Below are 24,735 nucleotides of genomic sequence, written 5' to 3'. Positions count from 1 at the left end.
GTTATTTTTAGGGCAGGGTGGGGTGAACTATAAGGCTGCTCAGGGATGGAGCTCATCACCCCAGGATTGCTGCCAACCCCAGGTCCACCTTAGTGCCCCAAGGGCTTTAGGGAAATATATTCAGGCACCTGTTGTAAAATCTGTGCAACAGAAATTGAAAAACCACTCTAGATAAGAGGTTCTGAGATTTTCATGTGCATGTCCAGGATTCTTGTCAAAATGAGGCATGTTCTGATATGTTTATAGGCAAACAAAACAGCGAACTTTTTTTGCCACGTTTGCTAGAAAATGATTATACTTTATGGGAGTTGACATGAAGTTTGAACATTGACCAGTGTTGTAAGAGAATTATTACAGATATTATATCTTTTATTTTTTTTGTTTGAACTTTCTGGAACTATTTTATAGAAGATGATGGTTTGTTGTTGGTGAGTGTTGGATGAAATACTACCTTGCACCATTGTAATAAAAGCTGTTACAATCTTTATAAATAAAAAAAAAAAAGATTCTTGTTCAGTAGGTCAGGGGTGATACCTGAAATTCTGAATTTCTATGGTCAAGATGCTGCGGCTGATTCCTGGACTACATTAGGAGTATCAAGGCTCTGGGACTAGAAGCAATCAATTGAAAATGGCACTTAAAATGACATCTAGTTCCATCTCCCTTCCCTTCCCTTCCTTTTCCTTTCCTTTCCTTTTTTCGCTTCCTTTTTTTCCTTCCCTCTCTCCCTCCCTCCCTCCCTCCCTTTCTTCTTTCCTTTTCTTTCTATTAATATGAGGGTGCAAACGATTAGATCACATTGTTAGCATTTTTAGGTAAAATCCACGTTGTAGTTGAGCTCTTCCCTCAGTAGTTGTGGCATATACCCTTACATTGTGCCGTCTCTCTTTTAAATGTCACTTTACATTTGAATATCTTTCCCAAGAGCTTGTGTATTAGGACCCTATATATTATTTATTTTCATCACTTGGAAAGCCTGACATCCCTAGTCACTGTGGGGAAATCTAGGCAAATAATAAAGAACACTTGCTTTCATAGATTTTAAGGGACAGGAATACTTTAGGCCAATAAAAGTAATTTTTAGGATTGCTTTGTTATTTATTTGAATGATCTAGTATTATATTATATGTTGCTATAATTAACATTTGAGTTATATGCCCTGGATTTATTTTACAAGGATTCAGCTTGGTTAGGGCTTCTTTGCAAAGTATTTTTATGGGTCACGCACATATTCAGCCGCCATAAGGCCATTTCTGTTTTGCGCTGTTTCAAGGTTGCTCATAAAGAAGAGAAACCTGGTGGCCAGTCCTCTCACAGGGGATCCACAGGATCTTTTTTGATCCCTGAGGGCCTAAATTTTTTGATGGAATATGTTGCTCTGTCCTGTCTATAATTACATCCACTTCTGCCTTTCTGTAGTACAGTGAGAACTGGTGTAAAGTAAGGACACAGAGGGGAAGCGAGATCGAGAAATTTGGGCGGCACCTGTGGCTCAGTGAATAGGGCGACGGCTCCATATACTGAGGGTGGCGGGTTCAAACCCGGCCCGCGCCAAACTGCAACAAAACAATAGCCAGGCGTTGTGGTGGGCGCCTGTAGTCCCAGCTATTCAGGAGGCTGAGGCAAGAGAATCACCCAAGCCCAGGAGTTGGAAGTTGCTGTGAGCTGTGACGCCACAGCACTCTACCGAGGGCGACAAAATGAGACTCTGTCTCTTAAAAAAAAAAAAAAATAGAGAAATTTCATGTCTTCCTTGTGGTTTTGTAGAAGTTTAAGTACACTGCATTTTCAGCCCTCAAAAATTGACAATATATGTTCAGGTTAATCGAAAGATCCTGTTTCTTGACCTCAGAAAATTATGTTTCTAATTCATTATTGCCTTATGGAAGGCAGACAATATTTTAAAACTTGAAATAGGTTTTGAAATTTTTGGTGATTAAAGAGAATCTAGTTAGAAAATATTTGTAAGCTCATTAACTAAAAAAAAAAATCGCAGAGTAAAAGCATCATCTCATCATAACTGGTACATTATTTTATGATGAACTTTGATGACAAATGCATGTTATTATGATTGTCTATGAAGCAAATACAATGTTAAAGACATTTTGTGCTTTATTTCTGAAGTTCACACCTGCCCAGAGGGAAAAGTATATTTCGACTGCAGGTTTCCCAACCCTGAATTGCCTGCTGGTGGTGTAAATTGTGAGACTACGTGTGCAAACCTGGCCATGAACTTCACTTGTGCCCCATCCTCACCTTGTATAAGTGGCTGTGTTTGTGCTCCAGGGTAAGCTTCCTTCTCTTGGTAATACAGAACATTCAGGTTATGGCCCAAAACATAAGCTCTCTTTAGAACCTTATTTATAGAAATAGCCAAAATTATCATTTAGACTGGTGGTCAACTTTGGGTTGACAGCTAGAAGACTATTTTAATTATTTTGCTAGGCTCATGTAACATCGTGAGATATTATTAAAGTATTACACTAAGTTGAGAAAAAAATTCTTTTTTGGATGAAGTTGGAATTTCTCCCATTTCAACTGTAATTGTGGGAGTGTGACACGGTCACTTTTCATTCAAAACACTCTTAAAGTGCATGGCTTTTGCATATTCTCTCTTGCAGTTACTGTTCTTGAGATGAATTTGTACTAGTGGTGCCTATTGCTTCATTTTATAGATATTACAGAAAATGATGTACTGATGCTACAAAGGGTAGCAGGTGAGAATGGAACCTCTGGCTTCAGACACAGCAGAGCTGACTTCTGGCTCTGCTGCTGGTAGCTGAGTGGTTTTTGGCACGTTCCTTTTAAGCCTCAGTTAGGAAATGTGAGACGTGTGTGTGTGTGTGTACTCAATAAATACAAGGTACTATTTTATGGCAGCATAACCTACTCTATTTTCATAAAATTTCTTCCATCGTGAAAATGCCGACTACATGTGAAACACCAACACAGGCCGTGGAGGCTTTCGGCTTCCTGGCAGATACACCGATTATCCAGCAATGAATAGGGGCAGAGCGGTGAGAGGGTCATCTAAGGCAAACAGGTCACCCATTCTTTCTCAATGAACATGTCCACACAAAAGGATTCTTGGGATCAGCTCATGCAAACCAGGAGCAAAGAAGAGAGAAGGCTTGTGGTTTATTTCCCAGGAGAATTGCATTTGTTCTAAATGGCCCCCATCTGGACTAGGTTAAAGAGCCAAGTAACTTGGGACTGGTATTAATCTCTTTAAAAAGAAAGGGTGCAGGAGGCAGAGAAAAGAAGGTCACAAAAGAACAAATGCCTATGCATGGGAAAAGAAAGTCAGGGAGGCATCAGGCCTTAGAGCAGGTAGGCAAGAGAGACATTTTAGTAGAAAGCACAAGGGAAATAAATCCTCTTTTATGGTAAAATAATTAAAACCTACCAAGTTGCGTGCTTGATTTGATTATGATTCTAGGGGATGCATGGCTGATTAAACCCACACCCTAATTTTATTTTATATACTGTGCTTGATACTCTTATTTTACAAAATATATCTATTTACTATCATCTTTGATGTTCAGTTTGACAACTTATTTACTTGCCATTATAAAAACTTAAAGAAATTTTCTCCCACCTCTCTGACTACCCTGTTTCCCTGAAAATAAGACATCCTCTGAAAATAAGACCTACTTACAGGAAAGATAAGACGTCCCTTGAAAATAAGACCTAGCGCATCTTTGGGAGCACACCTTAAAATAAGACACTGTCTTATTTTCAGAGAAAAAGGGTATTGAAATAAATGTAGTGGGAATTGACTTAGAGGCCTCTGACTAGTTTCAAATAATTTTGCTAGGAGACTTTTTCTTTTGGAGTGGATGGTCTTGCCTCAGATACTGGCTGCTGACAGACCAGGATTGTGGTTGCTGAAGGTTGGGGTGGCTGTGGCAATTTCATAAAGTAAGAAAGTGAAGTTTGCTGCATGATTGACTCTTGCTTTCACACAAGATTTCTCTGTAGCATGCAATGCTGCTTGACGGTATTTTACCTACAGTGGAACTTCTTTCAAAATGGGAGTCAAACCTCTCAAACGCTACCAGCGCTTTATCAGCTAAGTTTTTGTAATATTCTAATATTTTGCCACTCCTTCGTTGTCATTTCAACAATGTTCACAGCATCTACACTAGGAATAAATTCTGTCTCCTCCATTTGCTCATCCATAAGACGCAACTCCTCATTAGTGCAAGTTGTACCATGAGATTGAAACAATCTAGACACATCTTCAAGCTCCACTTACAGTTTCCACCACATCGGTGCTTAGTTTCTCCACCGAAGCTTTGAACCCCTCAAAGGCATCCATGAAGGTTGAATCAACTTCTTCCAAACTTCTGGAAATGTTGATATTTTAACTTCCTTTCATGAATCAAAAGTGTTTTTAATGGCATCTAGAATAGCAAATCCTTTTCAGAAATTTTAAAATTTATTTTACCTAGATACATCAGAGGAGTCACTATCTATGGTACCTATAGCCTTACAAAATTTATTTCTTAAATAAGGACTTGAAAGTTGAAATGACTCCTTGATACGTGGGCTGAAGAATGCATGTTATGTTAACAAGCGAATAACATTAATCTCCTTGTACATCTCCATCAAAGATGTACAGGTGAGTTGTCAATGAATGATAATATTTTGAAAGAAATTTATTCTGAGCAGTGGGTCTCAACAGTGGGCTTAAAATATTCAGTAAAAAGAAGTGCAGGAATGCTTCTATTTGTAGAACACAAGCAGAGTAGATTTAGCTTAATTCTTAAGTGCACTACAATTTTTGGAATGAAAATGAGTATTAGCTTCAACTAAAAGTCACCAGCTGCATTAGCCCCTAACAACAAGGGATTCAGCCTATCCTTTGAAACTTTGAAGGTAGACTTTGTCTACCTACGAAACTACTAAATGACATTCTGATATAAGGCTATTTCATGTACATTGAAAAATCTGCTGTTTAGCATAGTCACTGTAGTCCATTATCTTAGATCCATTATCTTAGCTAGATCCTGTGGATAACTTGTTGCAGCTTTGACACCAGCACTTACTATTTCACCTTGCACTTGCATGCTACTGAGACAGCTTCTTTCCTTAAATCTCATGAACCAATACCTGCTAGCTTCAGACTTTTCTTCTACAACTTCCTCACCTCTCTCAGGCTTCACACTTGAAAAGAGTTAGAGGTTTCCTCTAGATTAGGCTTGGGGTTAAGGGAATACTGTGACTGCTTTGATCTTCTATCCAGATCACTAAAACTTTCTCTGCATCAGCAATATGGCTATTTCACTTTCTTATCAATCGTGTGCTGGCTGAAATAGCACCTTTTAATTTCCTTCAAGAACTTTTCCTTTGCATTCTCAGCTTGGCTAAGTGTTCAGTGCAAGAGGCTTACCTTTTGGCCTATCTCAGTTTTGTACATCCATTTCTCACTAAGCTTAATTATTTCTAGCTTTTGATTTAAAGTGAGAAATGTGGGATACTTACTTCCTCTTAAACACTTGTAGGGTAATTAACTTGCCCGATTTCAATGTTATTGTGTCTCAGGGATAGGGAGACAAGAGGGAGAGAAATGGGGGAATAGCTGGTGGGTGGAGCAGTCAGAACACACACACTGCATGCACTTTGTGGCACTTCAAAACAATTACAATGCTAATACCAAAGATCAGTATTCACAGATTAATATAACAGATATAATAATGAAAAAATATGAAATACTGTGAGAATTGCCAAAATATGACACAGAGACACAAGTGAATGCCTGTTGTTGGCAAAAGGGAGCCATTAGCCTGAGGCAGAGTTGCCACAGAACTCCAGTTTGTGAAAAGTGCAACATCTGCAAAGTGCAGTGAAGAGGAGAGTGGAGTCCGCCTGTACCTGCTCTACGCAGGATTGGGCAGTGGGGTAAGAAGTACGCATTTACTGAGCACTTAGCATATAATGGTGTGCTGCATACACTCAGTAATCTGAGAAATGGATAGTATAATACCCATATACACTCATTTTATAAACAGAAACCCAAGACTCCATTTGGTTAAGTGACTTGCCCTGAGGGACTTCAGCTATTAAGGAGCACCAGCATTGGTGCAACTTCTTTTTTTTTTTTTTTTTTATTAAATCATAGCTGTGTACATTGATATGATCATGGGGCATCATTCACTAGCTTCACAGACCATTTACCAAGTTTCACATATACCCTTGTAAGATGCACCACTGGTGTAATCCCACCAATCCCCTTCCCTCACCTCCCCCCTTCCTCCCCTCCCTTTCCCCCTTCCCCCTATTCTTAGGTTGTAACTGGGTTATAGCTTTCATGTGAAAACCCTAAATTAGTCTCATAGTAGGGCTGAGTACATTGGGTACTTTCTCTTTCGTTCTTGAGATACTTTACTAAGAAGAATATGTTCCAGCTCCATCCATGTAAACATAAAAGAGGTAAAGTCTCCATCTTTCTTTAAGGCTGCATAGTATTCCATGGTATACATATACCACAATTCATTAATCCATTCGTGGATTGATGGGCACCTGGGCTTCTTCCATGACTTAGCAATTATGAATTGGGCTGCAATAAACATTCTGGTACAAATATCTTTGTTATGACGTGATTTTTGGTCTTCTGGGTGTATGCCCAGTAGAGGAATTACAGGATTGAATGGCAGATCTATTTTTAGATCTCTAAGTGTTCTCCATATCTCTTTCCAAAAGGAATGTATTAATTTGCATTCCCACCATCAGTGCAAAAGTGTTCCCTTTTCTCCTGATCCGCGCCAACATCTCTGGTCTTGGGATTTTGTGATATAGGCTAGTCTCACTGGAGTTAGATGGTATCTCAAAGTAGTTTTGATTTGCATTTCTCTGATGATTAAAGATGATGAGCATTTTTTCATGTCTGAAGGCCGCACGCCTGTCTTCTTCAGAGAAGTTTCTCTTCAAATCCCTTGCCCAGCCTGTGATGGGATCCCTTGTTCTATTCTTGCTAATGTGTTTGAGTTCTCTGTGGATTCTGGTTATTAAACCTTTGTCGGAGACATAACCTGCAAATATCTTCTCCCATTCTGAGGGCTGTTTGCTTGCTTTACTTACTGTGTTCTTGGCTGTGCAGAAGCTTTTTAGTTTGATCAGGTCCCAGTAGTGTATTTTTGAAGCTGCTTCAATTGCCCAGGGGGTCCTCCTCATAAAATACTCGCCCATCCCGATTTCTTCAAGGGATTTCCCTGCACTCTCCTCTAGTATTTTTATAGTTTCATGTCTTAAGTTTAAATCTTTAATCCAGTGAGAGTCTATCTTAGTTAATGGTGAAAGGTGTGGGTCCACTTTCAGTCTTTTACAGGTTGCCAGCCAGTTCACCCAGCACCATTTGTTAAATAGGGAATCTTTTCCCCACTGAATGTTTTTAATTGGCTTGTCAAAGATTAAATAACGGTAAGTAGCTGGATTCATCTCTTGATTCTCTATTCTATTCCAGACATCTACCTCTCTGTTTTTGTGCCAATACCATGCTGTTTTGATCACTATTGATTTGTAGTATAGTCTAAGGTCTGGTAGCGTAATTTCTCCTGCTTTGTTTTTATTTCTGAGTAATGTCTTGGCTATTCGAGGTTTTTTCTGATTCCATATAAAACAAAGTACTGTTTTTTCCAGATCTTTAAAGTATGACAGTGGAGCTTTAATAGGGATTGCATTGAAATTATATATTGCTTTGGGTAATATAGACATTTTAACTATGTTGATTCTTCCCAGCCATGAGCATGGTATGTTTTTCCATTTGTTAATATTTTCAGCTATTTCTTTTCTTAGAGTTTCATAGTTCTCTTTATAGAGATCTTTCACGTCCTTTGTTAGATAAATTCCCAAATATTTCATCTTCTTTGGCACTACTGTGAATGGGATAGAGTCCTTAACTGTTTTTTCAACTTGACTATTGTTGGTATATATGAAGGCTACCGATTTATGAAGGTTGATTTTGTAACCTGAGACGCTGCTGTATTCCTTGATCACTTCTAAGAGTTTTGTAGTAGAGTCGCTAGTGTTTTCCAGGTATACTATCATATCATCCGCGAAGAGTGAAAGTTTGATCTCTTCTGATCCTATATGGATACCCTGATCGCCTTTTCTTCCCTAATTGCAGTGGCTAAAACTTCCATTACAATGTTAAAAAGCAATGGAGACAATGGGCAGCCTTGTCTGGTTCCTGATCTGAGTGGAAATGATTCCATTTTAACTCCATTCAATATGATATTGGCTGTGGGTTTGCTGTAGATGGTCTCTATCAGTTTAAGAAATGTCCCTTCTATACTGATTTTCTTAAGTGTTCTGATCATGAAGGGATACTGGATATTATCAAAAGCTTTTTCTGCATTGATTGAGAGAATCATATGGTCTTTGTTTTTTAATTTGTTTATGTGCTGGATTACATTTATAGATTTACGTATATTGAACCAGCCTTGAGATCCTGGGATAAAACTGACTTGGTCATGATGTATAATTTGTTTGATGTGTTGCTGGATTCTGTTTGTTAGTATCTTGTTGAATATTTTTGCATCTATATTCATTAGTGATATTGGTCTATAATTTTCTTTTCTTGTTGGGTCTTTCCCTGGTTTGGGGATCAGGGTGATGTTTGCTTCATAGAACGTGTTGGGTAGTCTTCCTTCTTTTTCTACTTTTTGGAACAGGTTAAGTAATATAGGTACTAATTCCTCTTTAAAGGTTTGGTAGAATTCAGACATGAAACTATCTGGTCCTGGGCTTATCTTTTTAGGGAGGTTTTGTATGGTTGATTCTATTTCCGAACTTGATATGGGCCTGTTCAACATTTCCACTTGATTCTGGCTAAGTCTTGGAAGGTGACGTGCTTCCAAGTATTGATCAATCTCCTTCAGATTTTCATATTTCTGAGAATAAAGTTTCTTGTAATATTCATTAAGGATTTTTTTGATTTCTGAGGAGTCTGTTGTTATTTCGTCTTTGTTGTTTCTGATTGATGAGATTAGAGATTTTACTCTTTTTTTCCTGATTAGGTTGGCCAAAGGTTTATCTATTTTATTGACCTTTTCGAAAAACCAGCTTTTTGATTTATTGATCTGTTGTATTATTCTTTTGTTTTCAATTTCATTTAATTCTGCTCTGATTTTGGTTATTTCTTTTCTTCTACTGGGTTTGGGGTTGGAATATTCTTCCTTTTCCAGTTGCTTGAGATGTCCCATTAAGTTGTTAACTTCCTCTCTTTCCGTTCTCTTGAGGAAGGCTTGCAGTGCTATAAATTTCCCTCTTAGAACTGCCTTTGCGGTGTCCCAGAGGTTCTGATAGTTCGTATCTTCATTGTTGTTTTGTTCCAAAAATTGGTGATTTCTTTCTTAATCCCAGCTATCATTCAGCATAAGGTTATTTAACTTCCATGTTTTTGTATGAGTATGCAGATTCCTGTTGATACTCAGCTCAAGTTTTATTCCATGGTGGTCCGAGAAGATGCATGGAATAATTTCTATTCCTTTAAATTTACTGAGGTTAGACTTGTGACCTAAGATGTGATCGATTTTGGAGTAAGTTCCATGGGCTGATGAGAAGCATGTGTATTCAGTTTTGTTGGGATGAAATGTTCTGTAGATGTCTGCTAAATCGAAATGTTGGATGGTTAGGTTTAAATCTAAGATTTCTTTGCTCAGCTTCTTGTTGGAGGATCGATCCAACACTGCCAAAGGAGTGTTGAAATCTCCGACGATTATGGAGCTGGAGGAAATCAAGTTGCTCATGTCTGTTAGAGTTTCTCTTATAAATTGAGGTGCATTCTGGTTGGGTGCATAGATATTAATAATTGAGATCTCATCATATTGAGTATTACCCTTAACAAACATGAAGTGACCGTTCTTGTCCTTCCTTACTTTTGTTGGTTTAAAGTCTGTTGTATCTGCAAATAAAATTGCAACACCTGCTTTTTTCTGATTACCATTTGCCTGAAATATGGACGACCATCCTTTCACCCTGAGTCTGTATTTGTCTTTTAGGTTAAGATGTGACTCTTGTATGCAACAGATATCTGGCCTGAGTTTTTGTATCCAGTCAGCTAATCTATGCCTCTTTAGAGGACAGTTTAAGCCGTTCACATTAATGGAGAATATTGATAAGTCTGGTGAAGTTTTGGGTATCGAGTTTTTCAAAAGTCCAGTGGGCATTTTTAATCCTTTCGCCAGTGTGGAAATTGGAGTTTGATCCGAAGTTTCTGAGTGAGTTTACTTTTGTGGTATAAGATTGGGTTGGTCATTATGGAGGTTAGGTCTGAGAATATCCTGAAGAGCTGGTTTGGTTATGGCAAATTTCTTCAACATATGAATGTCATTAAAGTATTTAATTTCTCCATCATAAATGAAACTCAGTTTAGCTGGATACAAGATCCGGGGTTGAAAGTTATTTTTCTTTAGGAGATTAAAGAAAGTCGGTGACCACCCTTTTCTGGCTTGAAAAGTTTCAGCAGAGAGATCTGCAGTCATTCTAATATTCTTGCCTTTGAAGGTAATGGTTTTCTTTCTCCTGGCAGCTTTGAGGATTTTCTCCTTCATATTAACTTTAGTGAAGTTAATTATGATATGCCTGGGGGATGTCTTATTGGGGTTGAGTCATGCTGGGGTTCTGGAGCTGTCCACTAGCTGAATTTCAGAATCTCTAGGCATGTCTGGAAAATTCTCTTTCATAATTTTATGCAGAAGGGCCTCTGTGCCCAGTGAGGCCACTTCATCTGTTTCTGGAACTCCTATGATTAGGATATTCGCCTTCTTTGAATTATCCCAGAGCTCTCTGAGTGAGTGATCCATTTTTGCTCTCCATTTCTCTTCCTCTTTGAGAGTTTGGGAGTGTTCAAAGGCTTTATCTTCGATGTCAGAAATCCTTTCTTCTGCTTGCTCCATTCTGTTACTGAGGGATTCTACTGTATTTTTCATATCTTTGAGGGCTGCAAATTCTTGCTTCAGTGTGTCTAAGTCTTTGGTGGTTTTGTCTTTAAATTCATTAAATTCTTGAGACAACTTTTGAATTTCTCCCCGAATTCCTAATTCCACTTTGTTAATCTTGTCTGCAATCCAAATTCTGAATTCGATTTCTGACATCTCAGCCAGTTGTTTATGAATGGGATCTTCAATTGCATCTGCCATATCTTTCCTTGGGGGGGTTGATCTATTCTGGTTATTCATGTTACCAGAGTTTTTCTGCTGATTCCGCCCCATGGTTGTTTTACTCCCTCTGATTTTTTCCCCTGGGTTTTGTCGAAGGCCTGTACAGTGTTGTGGCCTGAGAAACTGGGGCCCTGTCTGGTGTGGTGGGGCTAAATGGTTCTGCCTTGTTTTCAGCTGGTTTCTGTTCGACCCTAGTGAAACAGATACTTTGGATTGAAGTCTCAGCTGTGGAGAAATATCAGCAATCAAGTCACCCCGCCCCCCACCAGCAAACAATTGGAAAAGAAAAATCAAACCTTCCTACCCCCATGCACCCAGGGCACCACCTGATCCGTCCTCAGGCGATTGGCCCAGTTCAAAAATGTCCAAATCAATTGTCCAGTCCGCACCTGTCTCAGGTGAGAGAGCTCAAGAGGTCTCTGGGAACTGGATCACAGGGGTCTGGTGACTACTCTGGTGTGGCTTGCTCCAGTGCTGCGTGGAGTCAGGAGAAGCCACCCAGCCTATAAATCAGTCTGGGAAGGTTGCTGCCTCCTTCCCCACCCTGCACCACTTCACACCCAGTCACTGATAGCCCTGCAGTTGGCTGACCCAGTTGCCTGTAGTGAATCGGCACTCCAGGAGTTTGTACCTGCCTGAATCACAAGGAATTCTGCCATGCCACTGCACTCTGCCTCTCTCCAGCAGGAGGAGGTGAGGCCTGACAACCTCGGGCACTAGATGAAGGTTGAGGGGTTTTCACTCAGGTCCAGTCTTGCCCCTGATTAATGTTACTGACAGAACAGAACAGAACAACTCTGCGTTTCCCCTGCAGAAGAGAAGATGAATTGAGTTCCAAATCAGCTTGTCTTTGCTCTTGTATTGTCTATAGGCTGATGATCCCCTGAGGGCCAGGTGCGTCTTAGGTTTAGTAAAGGGGACCTCTGGGTCAGCCCCGCCCTGGGAGTTTCCCTGGTTTGCAAGTTTATGTTGCCTCAGGCAAACTCAGAGTCTCTGGTTGCCCAGGGACTTCAGAATATTCTGTAGTGAGCCGTATTGCTAGCAAAAGAGTGCTGCTGCCTTATGGCTCAGGCAACCGTTGCTCCGGTGTAGCTCCCCTCTGGCCTATCGTCCTCTCTCCGCTCCATACCCCAGAGTCTGCACTGACAGGCTGCAGCCCAGCACTGTCCACACCCCTCGAGCAACCGCCCAAGAGTCTGGACCCCTGGGGGACAGGCCTCCAGACCTTGGAGCGAGAGCAGAGGGGAGCGCGGAGAGCACCGGAAGCCTGGGATTGCGGGCAGAGAACACACACAGCTCCACACAGTTTTATGCCTGGCCGTATTATCACCAAAAGATGGCTGTCGCATTGTGCCTCAGGGAACTGCCACTCCGGTGCAGTCCCCTCTCCGCCGACCAACCGGGACTGGCCTTCAGACCCCAGTGTGAGCGAAGGAGAGCACTGAGAGCTCAGAATTCCAGGTAGAGACCATATACAGTTTATACAGTTTTATGCCTGGCAGGAGGACGCTGTGGCACCCCAGTAGGGGAGGTAGGTCCAGTTTTTAGAGGGTCTCTACTGTGGAGTGTAGTGGGAGGACCTTTGAACTCTGCCCAGTTGTTTGTGGGGCACTCTGAGCCGTTCTCATAGGGGAGGGGACTCCCGTCTGCTTGGTGATGGATTTTGTACCTTTTCTTTGTATCCTTGTGGTTGCAGCTCGCCTCAGTGGGGTTGACGTGCGTTCTACAACCTTCTCTCTTAGTGCAGCTCAAATCCACCAGGTTACTTGCTGAATTTTTGTCCTTTAATTCTCCTTCTGAATGGGAGCCTCTGTGGAAAGCTGGCTTCAGTCAGCCATCTTGTCTCCTCCCTGGTGCAACTTCTATCTGACTGTTTCCATTATAGCATTTTCCATTTCTTTAATCCACTATGATTTTTAAATTAGGGTGCTGTGGTCCTTTGGTAGTCAGTAAGCTGCTGGCACTGTTAGGAGCCCCATAAAAACAAGTGATAGGCTATTGTGCCAAAGTAAGTGAAGCAAGGTCACGGGGAGGATAAGGCAAATCGCATTGTTGTGATCAACTTTGGGATAAAAATTCTCCTAGGCCAGCAGGGCCTATGATCCTAGCACTCTGCGAGGCTGAGATGGGAGGGTTGCTTGGGCTTAGGAGTTCAAGACCAGCTCTGAGCAAGAGGGAGAGACCCTGTCTCTACTAAAAATAGAAAAATTATCTGGGCATAGTGGTGGGTGCCTGTAGTTCCAGGTACTTGGGAGGCTGAGGCAGGAGGATTGCTTGAAGCCTGGGAGTTTGAGGTTGCTCTGAGCTAGGCTGACACCACAGCACTCCAGGGTTCACTGAAGGCTCCGACAATTATTAGCATTTTTTAGTAATAAAGTATTTTCTAATTAAGATACGTGCAATTTTCCACCTGGTGCTATTGCACATTTAATAGACTACAGTATAGTACAAACATAACTTTTATATGCCCTGGAACACCAAAAAAATTCATGTGACTTGCTTTATTGCACTATTAACTTTATTATGGTGGTCTGGAGCCAACCCACTGTGTCTCTGTGGACACCTGTACTTTACAGTGACGTATGGCTCTCTTTTTCCTTCTTCCAGTTTTTATTAGTTATAAAAATTCATTAGCGTAACCACTTCAAACCACTACTTTGGCTGAGTTTACAGAGACTATGGTTCATTTCATTGAAATATCTCTTATTTAAACAATCGAACAACCAAAGTTCATGCAGCATTGACTATTTTGGGTGTTGTTTTAAGTTAGAGGGATAGGGAAGTAACTAAAATACATATATAAGATAATAATAGAGTCTGCCTTAGGAGACTGCCACCAGGATAAAATGAGTTAGTGAGATTTTTTGAAGTGGTTAGAATAATGCCTGGCCATAATAAGAAAGCCAAAGTTTTGTTAATTGTTGTTATGATTATCACATTTAATAAAGTACTTAACAGTTAATTGTGATGAATCTGCCAATGAAAAGATTTGTACAAATTACTATATTTAAGGAGTGTGTGAGGAAGTTATGGACATAAAAGATTGTCCTGAACTGAGTCTTAAATGAGTAGAAGTTTGGAAAGCAGAATAGAAGAGAAGGGTTTTCTAGGCAGAAAAAAGATGTAAAGCTCAGGGCAAGTGGCTAGAAGCTTAGGAAGGCTGAGGTAAGAGGTTATGGAATCAAGGGTATTATTGGTCTGAAAGAAAGATATCTGAATGAGATAAAGCATCATTTATATAAATAAGTTCATTTATTCAACTTCACTTAATCCTTGAGTGTCCTCTATATGCCAGTCATTTAGATACAATCATTAATGAGATAGTCAGGATTTTCTTTTTTTATTGTTTCAGGTTAATTTAAGGGTAGAAAGAATTAGATTACAAGGTTTGCATTTTTTAGATGGAGTTCCTCTTATAATTGTGTCCTGCCCCCAAGAGGTGTGCCATACACACTAACATCCCCCTTCCTCCTCTCTTCTCTTCCCATCCTTCATTCCCCTTCCCCCCACCTTGAATTGCTTTGAGTTTTTCTCTTATGTGGGTGTGTATAATATCATCCACTTTCTTCTTATTAGTATTGAGTACATTGGATACTTGCTCCTCCATTCTTGTGGCACTTTACTAAGAAGATGTGTTTCAACTCCATCCAGGTTAATACAAAAGATGTGAAGTCTCAAATTAGATCTCTCATTTTATTCTGAAATCCCATTACTAGGCATCTACCCAGAAGAAAAAATAAATTATTTTATCATGAGAACATTTGCACTAGATTGTTTATTGCAGCTCAATTTACAATCACCAAAATGTAGAAACAACCTAAATGTCTTCCAACCCAGGAATAGATTAGTAAACTGTGATATATGTATACCATGGAATACTATCCAGCCATTAAAAAGGTGGAGGCTTCATGGCTCTGTTGGGTGGAGTTGAACGTCTAGTGGACAACATATGAGCATATATGCTGAACAAGGAACCACCATTCTATATAGAGATGAGAGGGAAAGCAGAGTGCTATGTGTGGTAATTCCTATTTGAGAAAAGAGGCAAGAATTCAGGATTCCTGACTTCTATATTAATTTTTATTACTGTGAATTATTAAGATCAATATTATACTTTAAAGCAAACCCAGAAAAGCTTAATATATTTTATATATTTTGATAGCAATTAATTTTTATTTTATCACTTTTAAAATAATTTATTAGTTTTATTTTATTTATTTATTTATTGTTAAATCATAGCTGTGTACACTAGTGCAATCAAGGGATACAATGTGCTGGTTTCACATACAATCAGAAATATTCTCATCAAAGTGTTCAACGTAGCCTTCATGGCATTTTCTTAGTTATTGTATGTAGACATTTGTATTCTGCGTTTAGTAAGTTTCACCTGTACACATTCTAAGATGCACCGTAGGTGAGGCCCCACCCATTATCCTCCCTCCACCCTAACCTACCTCCTCCCTTCCCCTTCCTTGGCCCTTTCCCCATATTCTTGTGCTATAGTTGGGTTATAGTCTTCCTGTGAAAGCTATAAATTAGCTTCATAGTAGGGCTGTGTACATTGGATACTTTTTCTTCCATTCCTGAGATACTTTGCTAAGAAGGATATGTTCCAGCTCCATCCATGTAAACATGAAAGAGGTAAAGTCTCCATCTTTCTTTATGGCTGCATAATATTCCATGGTATACGTGTACCACAATTTGCTAGTCCACTTGTGGGTCGATGGGCACTTGGGCTTCTTCCATGACTTAGCAATTATGAATTGGACTGCAATAAACATTCTGGTACAGATGTCTTTGTTATATTGTGATTTTTGGTCTTCTGGGTATAAACCTAGTAAAGGAATTACAGGATCGAATGGCAGGTCTATTTTTAGGTCTCTAAGTACTCTCCAAACATCCTTCCAGAAGGAACGTATTAGTGTGCATTCCGACCAGCAGTGTAGAAGTATGCTCTTTTCTTCACATCCATGCCAACATCTCTGGTTTTGGGATTTTGATATGTGCGCTACTCTTACTGGGGTTAGGTGATATCCCAAAGTAGTTTTGATTTGCATTTCTCTGATGAATAAGGATGATGAGCTTTTTTTCATGTGTTTGTAGATTGTACATCTGTCTTCTTTAGAAAAGTTTCTCTTCAAGTCCCTTGCCCACCCTGAGATGGTATCATGTGTTCTTTTCTTGTTAATACGTTTCAGTTCTCTGTGGATTCTGATTATTAAACCTTTATCGGAGGTATAACCTGCAAATATTTTCTCCCATTCTGAAGACTGTCTGCTTGCTTTACTTACTATGTTCTTGGCTGTGCAGAAGCTTTTTAGTTTGATCAGGTCCCAGTAATGTATTTTTGATACTGCTTCAATTGCCTGGGAAGGCCTTCTCATAAAATATTCACCCAGGCCGATTCCTTCAAGAGTTTTCCCTACACTTTCTTCAAGTATTTTTATAGTTTCATGTCTTAAGTTTAAATCTTTTATTCAGTGAGAGTCTATCTTAGTTAATGGTGAAAGGTTGTGGGCCCAGTTTCAGTCCTTTACAGATCGCCAGCCAGTTCACCCAGCACCACTTGTTAAATAGGGAATCTTTTACCCCCTGAATGTTTTTAATTGGCTTGTCAAAGATCAAATAACGGTAAGTAGCTGGATTCATATCTTGGTTCTCTATTCTGTTCCAGACATCTAATTCTTTGTTTTTGTGCCAGTACCATGCTGTTTTGATCACTATTGATTTACAGTACAGTCTCATGTCTGGTAGCGTGATTCCTCCTGCTTTGTTTTTATTGCTGAGTAACATTTTGGCTATTCGAGGTTTTTTTCTGATTCCATATAAAACAAAGTATTATTTTTTCAAGGTCTTTAAAATATGACAATGGAGCTTTAATAGGAATTGCATTAAAATTATGTATTGCTTTGGGTAGTATAGACATTTTAACAATGTTGATTCCTCCCAGCCATGAGCATGGTATGTTTTTCCATTTGTTAACATCTTCAGCTATTTCTTTTCTTAAAGTTTCATAGTTCTCTTTGTAGAGATATTTCACATCTTTTGTTAGGTATACTCCCAAATATTTCATCTTCTTTGGCACTACTGTGAAAGGAATAGAGTCCTTGACTGTTTTTTCAGCTTGGTTATTGTTGGTATATATAAAGGCTACAAATTTATGGATGTTGATTTTGTTGCCTGAGACATTGCTGTATTCCTTGATCACTTCTAAAAGTTTTGTAGTAGAATCCCTAGTGTTTTCCAGATATATGATCATATCATCTGTGAAGAGTGAAAGTTTGATCTCTTCTGACCCTATGTGGATACCCTTAATCGCCTTTTCTTCCCTAATTGCAATGGCTAAAACTTCCATTACAATGTTAAAGAGCAATGGAGACAATGGGCAACCTTGCCTGGTTCCTGATCTAAGTGGAAATGATTTCAATTTAACTCCATTCAATATGATATTGGCTGTGGGTTTGCTGTAGATGGCCTCTATTAGTTTAAGAAATGTCCCTTGTATACCAATTTTCTTAAGTGTTCTGATCATGAAGGGATGCTGGATATTATCAAAAGCTTTTTCTGCATCAATTGAGAGAATCATATGGTCTTTGTTTTTTAGTTTGTTTATGTGCTCAATTACATTTATAGATTTATGTATGTTAAACCAGCCTTGAGACCCACTTGGTCATGGTGTATAATTTTTTTGATGTGTTGTTGGATTTTGTTTATTAGGATCTTATTGAATATTTTTGCATCAATACTCATTAGTGATATTGGTCTATAATTTTCTTTTCTTTTTGGGTCTTTCCCTGGTTTGGGGATCAAGGTGATGTTTGCTTCGTAGAATGTGTTGGGTAATATTCCTTCTTTTTCTATCTTTTGGAAGAGGATTAGTAATATAGGTATTAGTTCTTCTTTAAAGGTTTGGTAGAATTCTGACGTAAAGCTATCTGGTCTTGCACTTTTCTTTTTAGGGAGATTTTGTATAGTTGACGCTATTTCAGAACTTGATATACGCCTGTTCAATATTTCCACTTCTTTCTGGCTAAGTCTTGGTAGGTGGTGTACTTCCAGGTATTGGTCTATTTCTTTCAGATTTTCATATTTGTGAGAGTAGAGTTTCTTGTAGTATTCATTAAAGATTTTTTGAATTTCTGAGGGGTCTGTTGTTATTTCATCATTACCATTTCTAATTGATGAAATTAGAGATTTTACTCTTTTTTTCCTGGTTAGGTTGGCCAAAGCTTTATATATTTTATTCATCTTTTCAAAAAACCAACTTTTGGATATATTGATCTGTTGTATAATTCTTTTGTTTTTAATTTCATTTAATTCTGCTCTGATTTTGGTTATTTCTTTTCTTCTACTGGGTTTGGGGTTGAAGTGTTCTTCCTTCTCCAGTTGCTTGAGATGTCCCATTAAGTTATTAACTTCATCTCTTTCCGTTTTCTTGAGGAAGACTTGTGGTGCTATAAATTTCCCTCTTAATACTGCCTTTACGGTATCCCAGAGATTCTGATAATTCATGTCTTCATTGTTGTTTTGTTCCCAAAATTTGGTGATTTCCTTCTTAATATCATCTATAACCGATTTATCCTTCAGCATAGGGTTGTTTAGCTTCCATGTTTTTGTATGGGTATTCAGATTCCTGTTGTTATTGAATTCAACTTTTATTCCATGATGGTCTGAGAAGATGCAAGGAATAATTTCTATTTGTTTTTTAAATTTGCTGAGGTTAGATTTGTGGCCTAGGATGTGGTTGATTTTAGAGTATGTTCCATGGGCTGATGAGAAGAATGTGTATTCAGTTTTATTGGGATGAAATGTTCTGTAGATGTCTGTTACGTTCAGATGTTGAATGTTTAAGTTTAAATCTAAAATTTCTTTGCTTAGCTTCTTTTTGGAGGATCTATTCAGCACTGCTAAAGGGGTGTTAAAATCTCCAACTACCATGGAACTGGAGGAAATCAAGTTGCTCATGTGTGTTACAGTTTCGTTTGTAAATTGAGGTGCATTCTGGTTGGGTGCATAAATATTAATATTTGAAATCTCATCATATTGTGTATCACCCTTAACAAATATGAAGTGTCCATCCTTATCCTTCCTTATTTTGGTCAGTTTAAAGCCTATTGTATTTGCGAATAGGATTGCAATGCCTGCCTTTTTCTGCTTACCATTTACTTGGAGTATAGATGACCATCCCTTCACCTTGAGTCTATATTTGTCTTTTAATGTAAGATGAGATTCTTGTATGCAGCAGATATTGGGCTTGAGCTTTTGTATCCAGTCAGCCAACTGTGCCTCTTTTAGGACAATTTAAACCATTCACATTAATTGAGAATATTGATAAGCCTTTTGAGAGTCCAGTGGACATTTTTAATCCTGTTGCGACTGTGGAAGTTGGAATTTGATCAAAATTTTCTGGGCGGGTTTACTTTTGTGGTGGAGGGTTACGCTGGTCTTTTTGGAGGATAGATCTGAGAATATCCTGGAGAGCTGGATTAGTTATGGCAAATTTCTTCAACATGTGAATGTCATTAAAGTATTTAATTTTTCCATCATAAGTGAAATTCAGTTTAGCTGGGTACAGGATCCTGGGTTGAAAGTTATTTTGTTTTAGGAGATTAAAAGTCGATGACAATCGTCTTCTAGCTTGAAAGTTTTCAGCAGAGAGATCTACAGTTATTCTAGTATTCTTCCCCTCCTAGGTGATGGTTTTCTTTGTCTGGCTGCTTTCAGAATTTTCTCCTTCATATTAACTTTAGTGAAATTGATTATGACATGTCTGGGGGATGTCTTATTTGGGTTGAGTCATGCTGGAGTTCTGAAACTGTCTGCTATGTGAATTTCAGAATCTCTTGGCATGTCTGGAAAGTTCTCCTTCATAAGCTCATGGACAAGAGACTCTGTGCCTTGTGAAGCCACTTCATTGCTTTTGGGGATTCCTATAAGACGAATATTGGTTTTCTTCGAATTATCCCAGAGCTCTCTGAGAGAGTGATCTGGTTTTGCCCACCATTTCTCTTCCTCTTTGAGAGGTTGGGAGCATTCAAAAGCTTTGTCTTCAATGTCAGAAATCCTTTCTTCTGCTTTGTCCGTTCTGTTACTGAGGGATTCTACTGTATTTCTCAGATCTTTTAGGGCTGTAACTTCTTGTCTCTATGGGTCAAAATCTTTGGTTATTTGGTCTTTGAATTCATTGAATTCTTGAGATATGTTTTGGGTTACTGCTTGGAATTCTAATTCGATCTTATTTGCTATCCAGATTCTGAATTCAATTTCTGACATCTCAGCTATTTCTTTGTGCATGGGATCTTGTACTGTATCTGCCCCATTGATTCTTGGGGGAGTTGATCTACTCTGATTATTCATATTGCCAGAGTTTTTCTGTTGATTTCACCTAATGATTGTTTTTCCCCATTGCCTCTGGCTGTCATCAGAGTTGAGGAGGTGTCTCTTCAAGATTAGACCCCAGTGGAATCACTCTATTGTTGCTGGACCTTTGTAGGGAGTGACCCTCTGTAGTTCCTTTGGGGATGCCGCAGCCAGGGAGTTCTGGTTGTGGAAGCAGCTCTGGTTTGTGACACACCCGCATCCAAGCAACAGGGAGGGGGTGGTGCACACGGTTCTGGGAGTGCCTGGCACCCAGTGACTTTGACCAGAGAGCCCAAGGCTCCAGCAGTCTCTGCCCAGGAGAAGGGCTTCGCGCAGAGGCAGGGAGGGCTCCAGAAGGCACTCAGCTACCAGAGTCCCTTGCCAGACGAGTGGGCCAGTGTGGAGGCAGGGAGGGTACAGAAGGGAGGATGCGGGGTTGTGCGGCTCCTGCAGTTCCTGGTCAGGACGTGGGTAGGCCCGGCAGGCTCGGGTCATGGATCGGGGGTCATGGGGCAGCTCTTACGGAGGTCTGGGCGGGCGCCAATCACGGTCACAGTGCAGGTCTTATGGAGTTCTGGGCGGGCACCAATCATGATCATGGCACAGCTCTTATGGAGGTCTGGGTGGTGCAGCTCTTACTGAGGTCCGGGCGGCGCAGCTCTTATGGAGGTCCGTGCAGTGCCCATCGTGGTCGTGGCTCAGCTCTTACCAAGATGAAGAAATTATTATTGCAGAGTATCTATCCTTTGCCTTCATATGGCAGGCCCTCTGGAAGCAGCAAGAAGTTGACCTGGAAGTATCTTTTGAGAGACCAATGCCTGAATCCCCTTTTTGGCAGTTAAGAGTTCTCAACCCACTGTGGAGTCCACCTCCAGGTGCATCTAGTTTTATTATTTTTAAATGAAAATTATTTCATGCATTAATTTATGACCATAAACTAGTATTCAAATAACAACAAAGTATCTTTAAATTTAATATTACTTCATTATTTTAGTTAATTTTTATAGCATATATTTATTTTACTTTTTTTTTTATTAAATCATAGTGTGTACAATAATGCAACCATGAGATACAATGTGCTGGTTCCATATACAGTCTGAAATATTTTCACTGAACTGGTTAACATAGCCTATATGGCATTTTCTTAATTATTGTGTTCGAACCCTTATACTCTACACTTAGTAAACTTCACCTGCACCCTTTTGAGATGCACCCTAGGTGTGGACCCACCAATCACCCTCCTTTCACCTTACCTCCCCCTCCCTTCCCCTCCCTTGCCCACTTCCCCATATTCTTGTACTGAGATTGGGTTATAGTTTTCGTATGAAAGCTATAAATTAGTTTCATATTAGGCTGAGTATATTGGGTACTTTTTCTTCCATTCTTTGGATACCTTGCTAAGAAGAATATTTTCTAGCTCCATCCATGTAAACATGAAGGAGGTATAGTCTCCATCTTTCTTTATGGCTGCATAATATTCCATGGTGTACATATACCACAATTTATTAATCCATTCATGAGTCGATGGGCACTTGGGTTTTTTCCATGACCTAGCAATTATGAATTGGGCTACAATAAACATTCTGGTACAAATATCTTTGTTATAGTGTGATTTTTGGTCTTCTGGATATATACCTAGTAGAGGAATTATAGGATCAAATGGCAGATCTATTTTTAGATCTCTAAGTATTCTCCAAACATCTTTCCAAAAGAACCGTATTAGTTTGCACTCCCTTTTCTCCACATCCGCGCCAACATCTCTGGTTTTGGCATTTTGTGATGTGGGCTAATCTTACTGGAGTAGATGATATCTGAAAGTAGTTTTGATTTGCATTTCTCTGATGGTTAAGAATGATGAGCATTTTTTCATGTGTCTGTAGGCCGTGCACCTGTTTTCTTCAGAGAAGTTTCTCTTCAAGTCGCTTGCCCAGCCTCAGATGGGATCAATTGTTCTTTTCTTGCTAATATGTTTGAGTTCACTGTGGATTCTGGTTATTAAACCTTTGTCGGAGGCATATCCTGCAAATATCTTCTCCCATCCTGAGGGCTGTCTGCTTGCTCTACTTACTGTGTTCTTGGCTGTGCAGAAACTTTTTAGTTTCATCAGGTCCCAGTAGTGTATTTTTGATGCAGCTTCAAATGCCCGGGGGGTCCTCCTCAAAAAATATTCTCCCAGGCCGATTCCTTCAAGAGTTTTCTCTGTGCTTTCTTCTAGTATTTTTGTAGTTTCATGTCTTAAGTTTAAATCTTTAATCCAGTGAGGGTCTATGTTAGTTAAAGGTGAAAGGTGTGGGTCTAGTTTCAGTCTTCTACAGGTCGCCAGCCAGTTCACCCAGCACCATTTGTTAAATAGGGAATCTTTTCCCCATTGAATGTTTTTAATTGGCTTGTCAAATATCAAATAACGGTAAGTAGCTGGGTTCATTTCTTGGTTCTCTATTCTGTTCCATATATCTACCTCTCTGTTTTTGTGCCAGTACCATGCTGTTTTGATCACTATTAATTTATAGTATAGTCTGAGTTCTAGTAGCGTAATTCCTCCTGCCTTATTTTTTTTTTTTTATTTCTGAGTAATGTCTTGGCTATTCAAGGTTTTTTTCTGATTCCATATAAAACAATGTATTATTTTTTTGAGATCTTTAAAGTATGACAATGGAGCTTTAATAGGGATTGCATTAAAATTGAATATTGCTTTGGGTAGTATAGACATTTTGACAATGTTGATTTTTCCCAGCCATGAACATGGTATGTTTTTTCATTTGTTAACATCTTTAGCTATTTCTTTTATTAGATTTTCATAGTTCTCTTTATAGAGATTCTCATGTTCTTTGTCAGATAAACTCCCAAATATTTCATCTTCTTTGGTGCTACTGTAAATGGAATAGCATCCTTGATTGTTTTTTCACTTTGGCTATTGTTGGTGTATATAAAGGGTACAGATTTATGGGTGTTGGTTTTGTATCCTGAGACCTTGCTGTATTCCTTGACCACTTCTAAGACTTTTGTAGTAGAATCCCTGGTGTTTTCCAAATATACAATCATATCATCTGTGAAGAGTGAAAGTTTGATTTCTTCTGACCGTATATGCATACCCTTGACTGCCTTTTCTTCCCTAATTGTGATGGCTAAAACTTTCATTACAATGTTAAAGAGCAATGGAGACAATGGGCAGCCTTGCCCGATTCCTGATCTGAGTGGAAATGGTTTTGATTTAACTTCATTCAATATGATATTGGCTGTAGGTTTGTTGTAGATGGCCTCTATCAGTTTAAGAAATGTCCCTTCTCTACCAATCTTCTTAAGTGTTCTGATCATGAAGGATGCTGGATATTATCAAAAGCTTTTTCTGCATCAATTGAGAGAATCATATGGTCTTTGTTTTTTAATTTATTTATGTGCTGAATTATATTTATAGATTTATGTATATTGAACCAGGCTTGAGACCCTGGGATAAAACCCACTTGGTCATGGTGTATAATTTGTTTGATGTGTTTCTGGATTCTGTTTGCTAGGATCTTGTGGAATATTTTTGCATCAATATTCATTAGTGATATTGGTCTATAATTTTCTTTTCTTGTTGGGCCTTTTCCTGGTTTGGGGATCAGGGTGATATTTGCTTCATAGAATGTATTCCTTTCTTTTTTCTATATTTTGGAAAAGTTTGAGTAATATAGGTACTAGTTCCTCTTTAAAAGTTTGGTAGAATTCTTATTTGAAACCATCTGGACCTCAGCTCTTCTTTTTAGGGAGATTTTGTATAGTTGATGCTATTTCAGAACTTGATATAGGCCGGTTCAACATTTCCACCTCATTCTGGCTAAGACTTGGGAGGTGGCGTGCTTCCAAGTATTCGTCAATTTCCTTCCGGTTTTTGTATTTCTGAGAATAAAGTTTGTTGTAGTATTCATTAAGGATTTTTTTGAATTTCTGAATGGTCTGTTGTTATTTCGTCTTTACCATTTCTGATTGATGAAATTAGATATTTTAGTCTTTTTTTCCTGGTTAGGTTAGCTAAAGGTTTATCTATTTTATTGACCTTTAAAAAAACCCAACTTTTTGATTTATTGATCTATTGTATATTTCTTTTGTTTTCAATTTCATTTAATTCTGCTCTAATATCGGTTATTTCTTTTCTTCTGCTGAGTTTTCAATTGGAATGTTCTTCCTTTTCCAATTACTTTAAATGTCCCATTAAGTTTTTAACTTCCTC

General features: G+C 39.0%; 1 protein-coding gene across 2 annotated transcripts in view; it reads left to right on the top strand.

The window, feature by feature from the left end:
* OTOGL (otogelin like) overlaps positions 1-24,735 on the top strand; it is a 198,944-nt gene that overhangs the window by 54,319 nt on the left and 119,890 nt on the right. For both annotated transcript variants that reach the window (XM_053584139.1, XM_053584138.1), the window contains exon 23: positions 2,125-2,287. In XM_053584139.1, the coding sequence (XP_053440114.1) occupies positions 2,125-2,287 (163 nt within the window). The remainder of the gene's footprint in view (positions 1-2,124; positions 2,288-24,735) is intronic.

This window comes from Nycticebus coucang, chromosome 3 (genome assembly GCF_027406575.1).
Source record: "Nycticebus coucang isolate mNycCou1 chromosome 3, mNycCou1.pri, whole genome shotgun sequence".
Taxonomy (NCBI): domain Eukaryota; kingdom Metazoa; phylum Chordata; class Mammalia; order Primates; family Lorisidae; genus Nycticebus; species Nycticebus coucang.
This window is presented reverse-complemented; position numbering and strand designations above follow the sequence as displayed.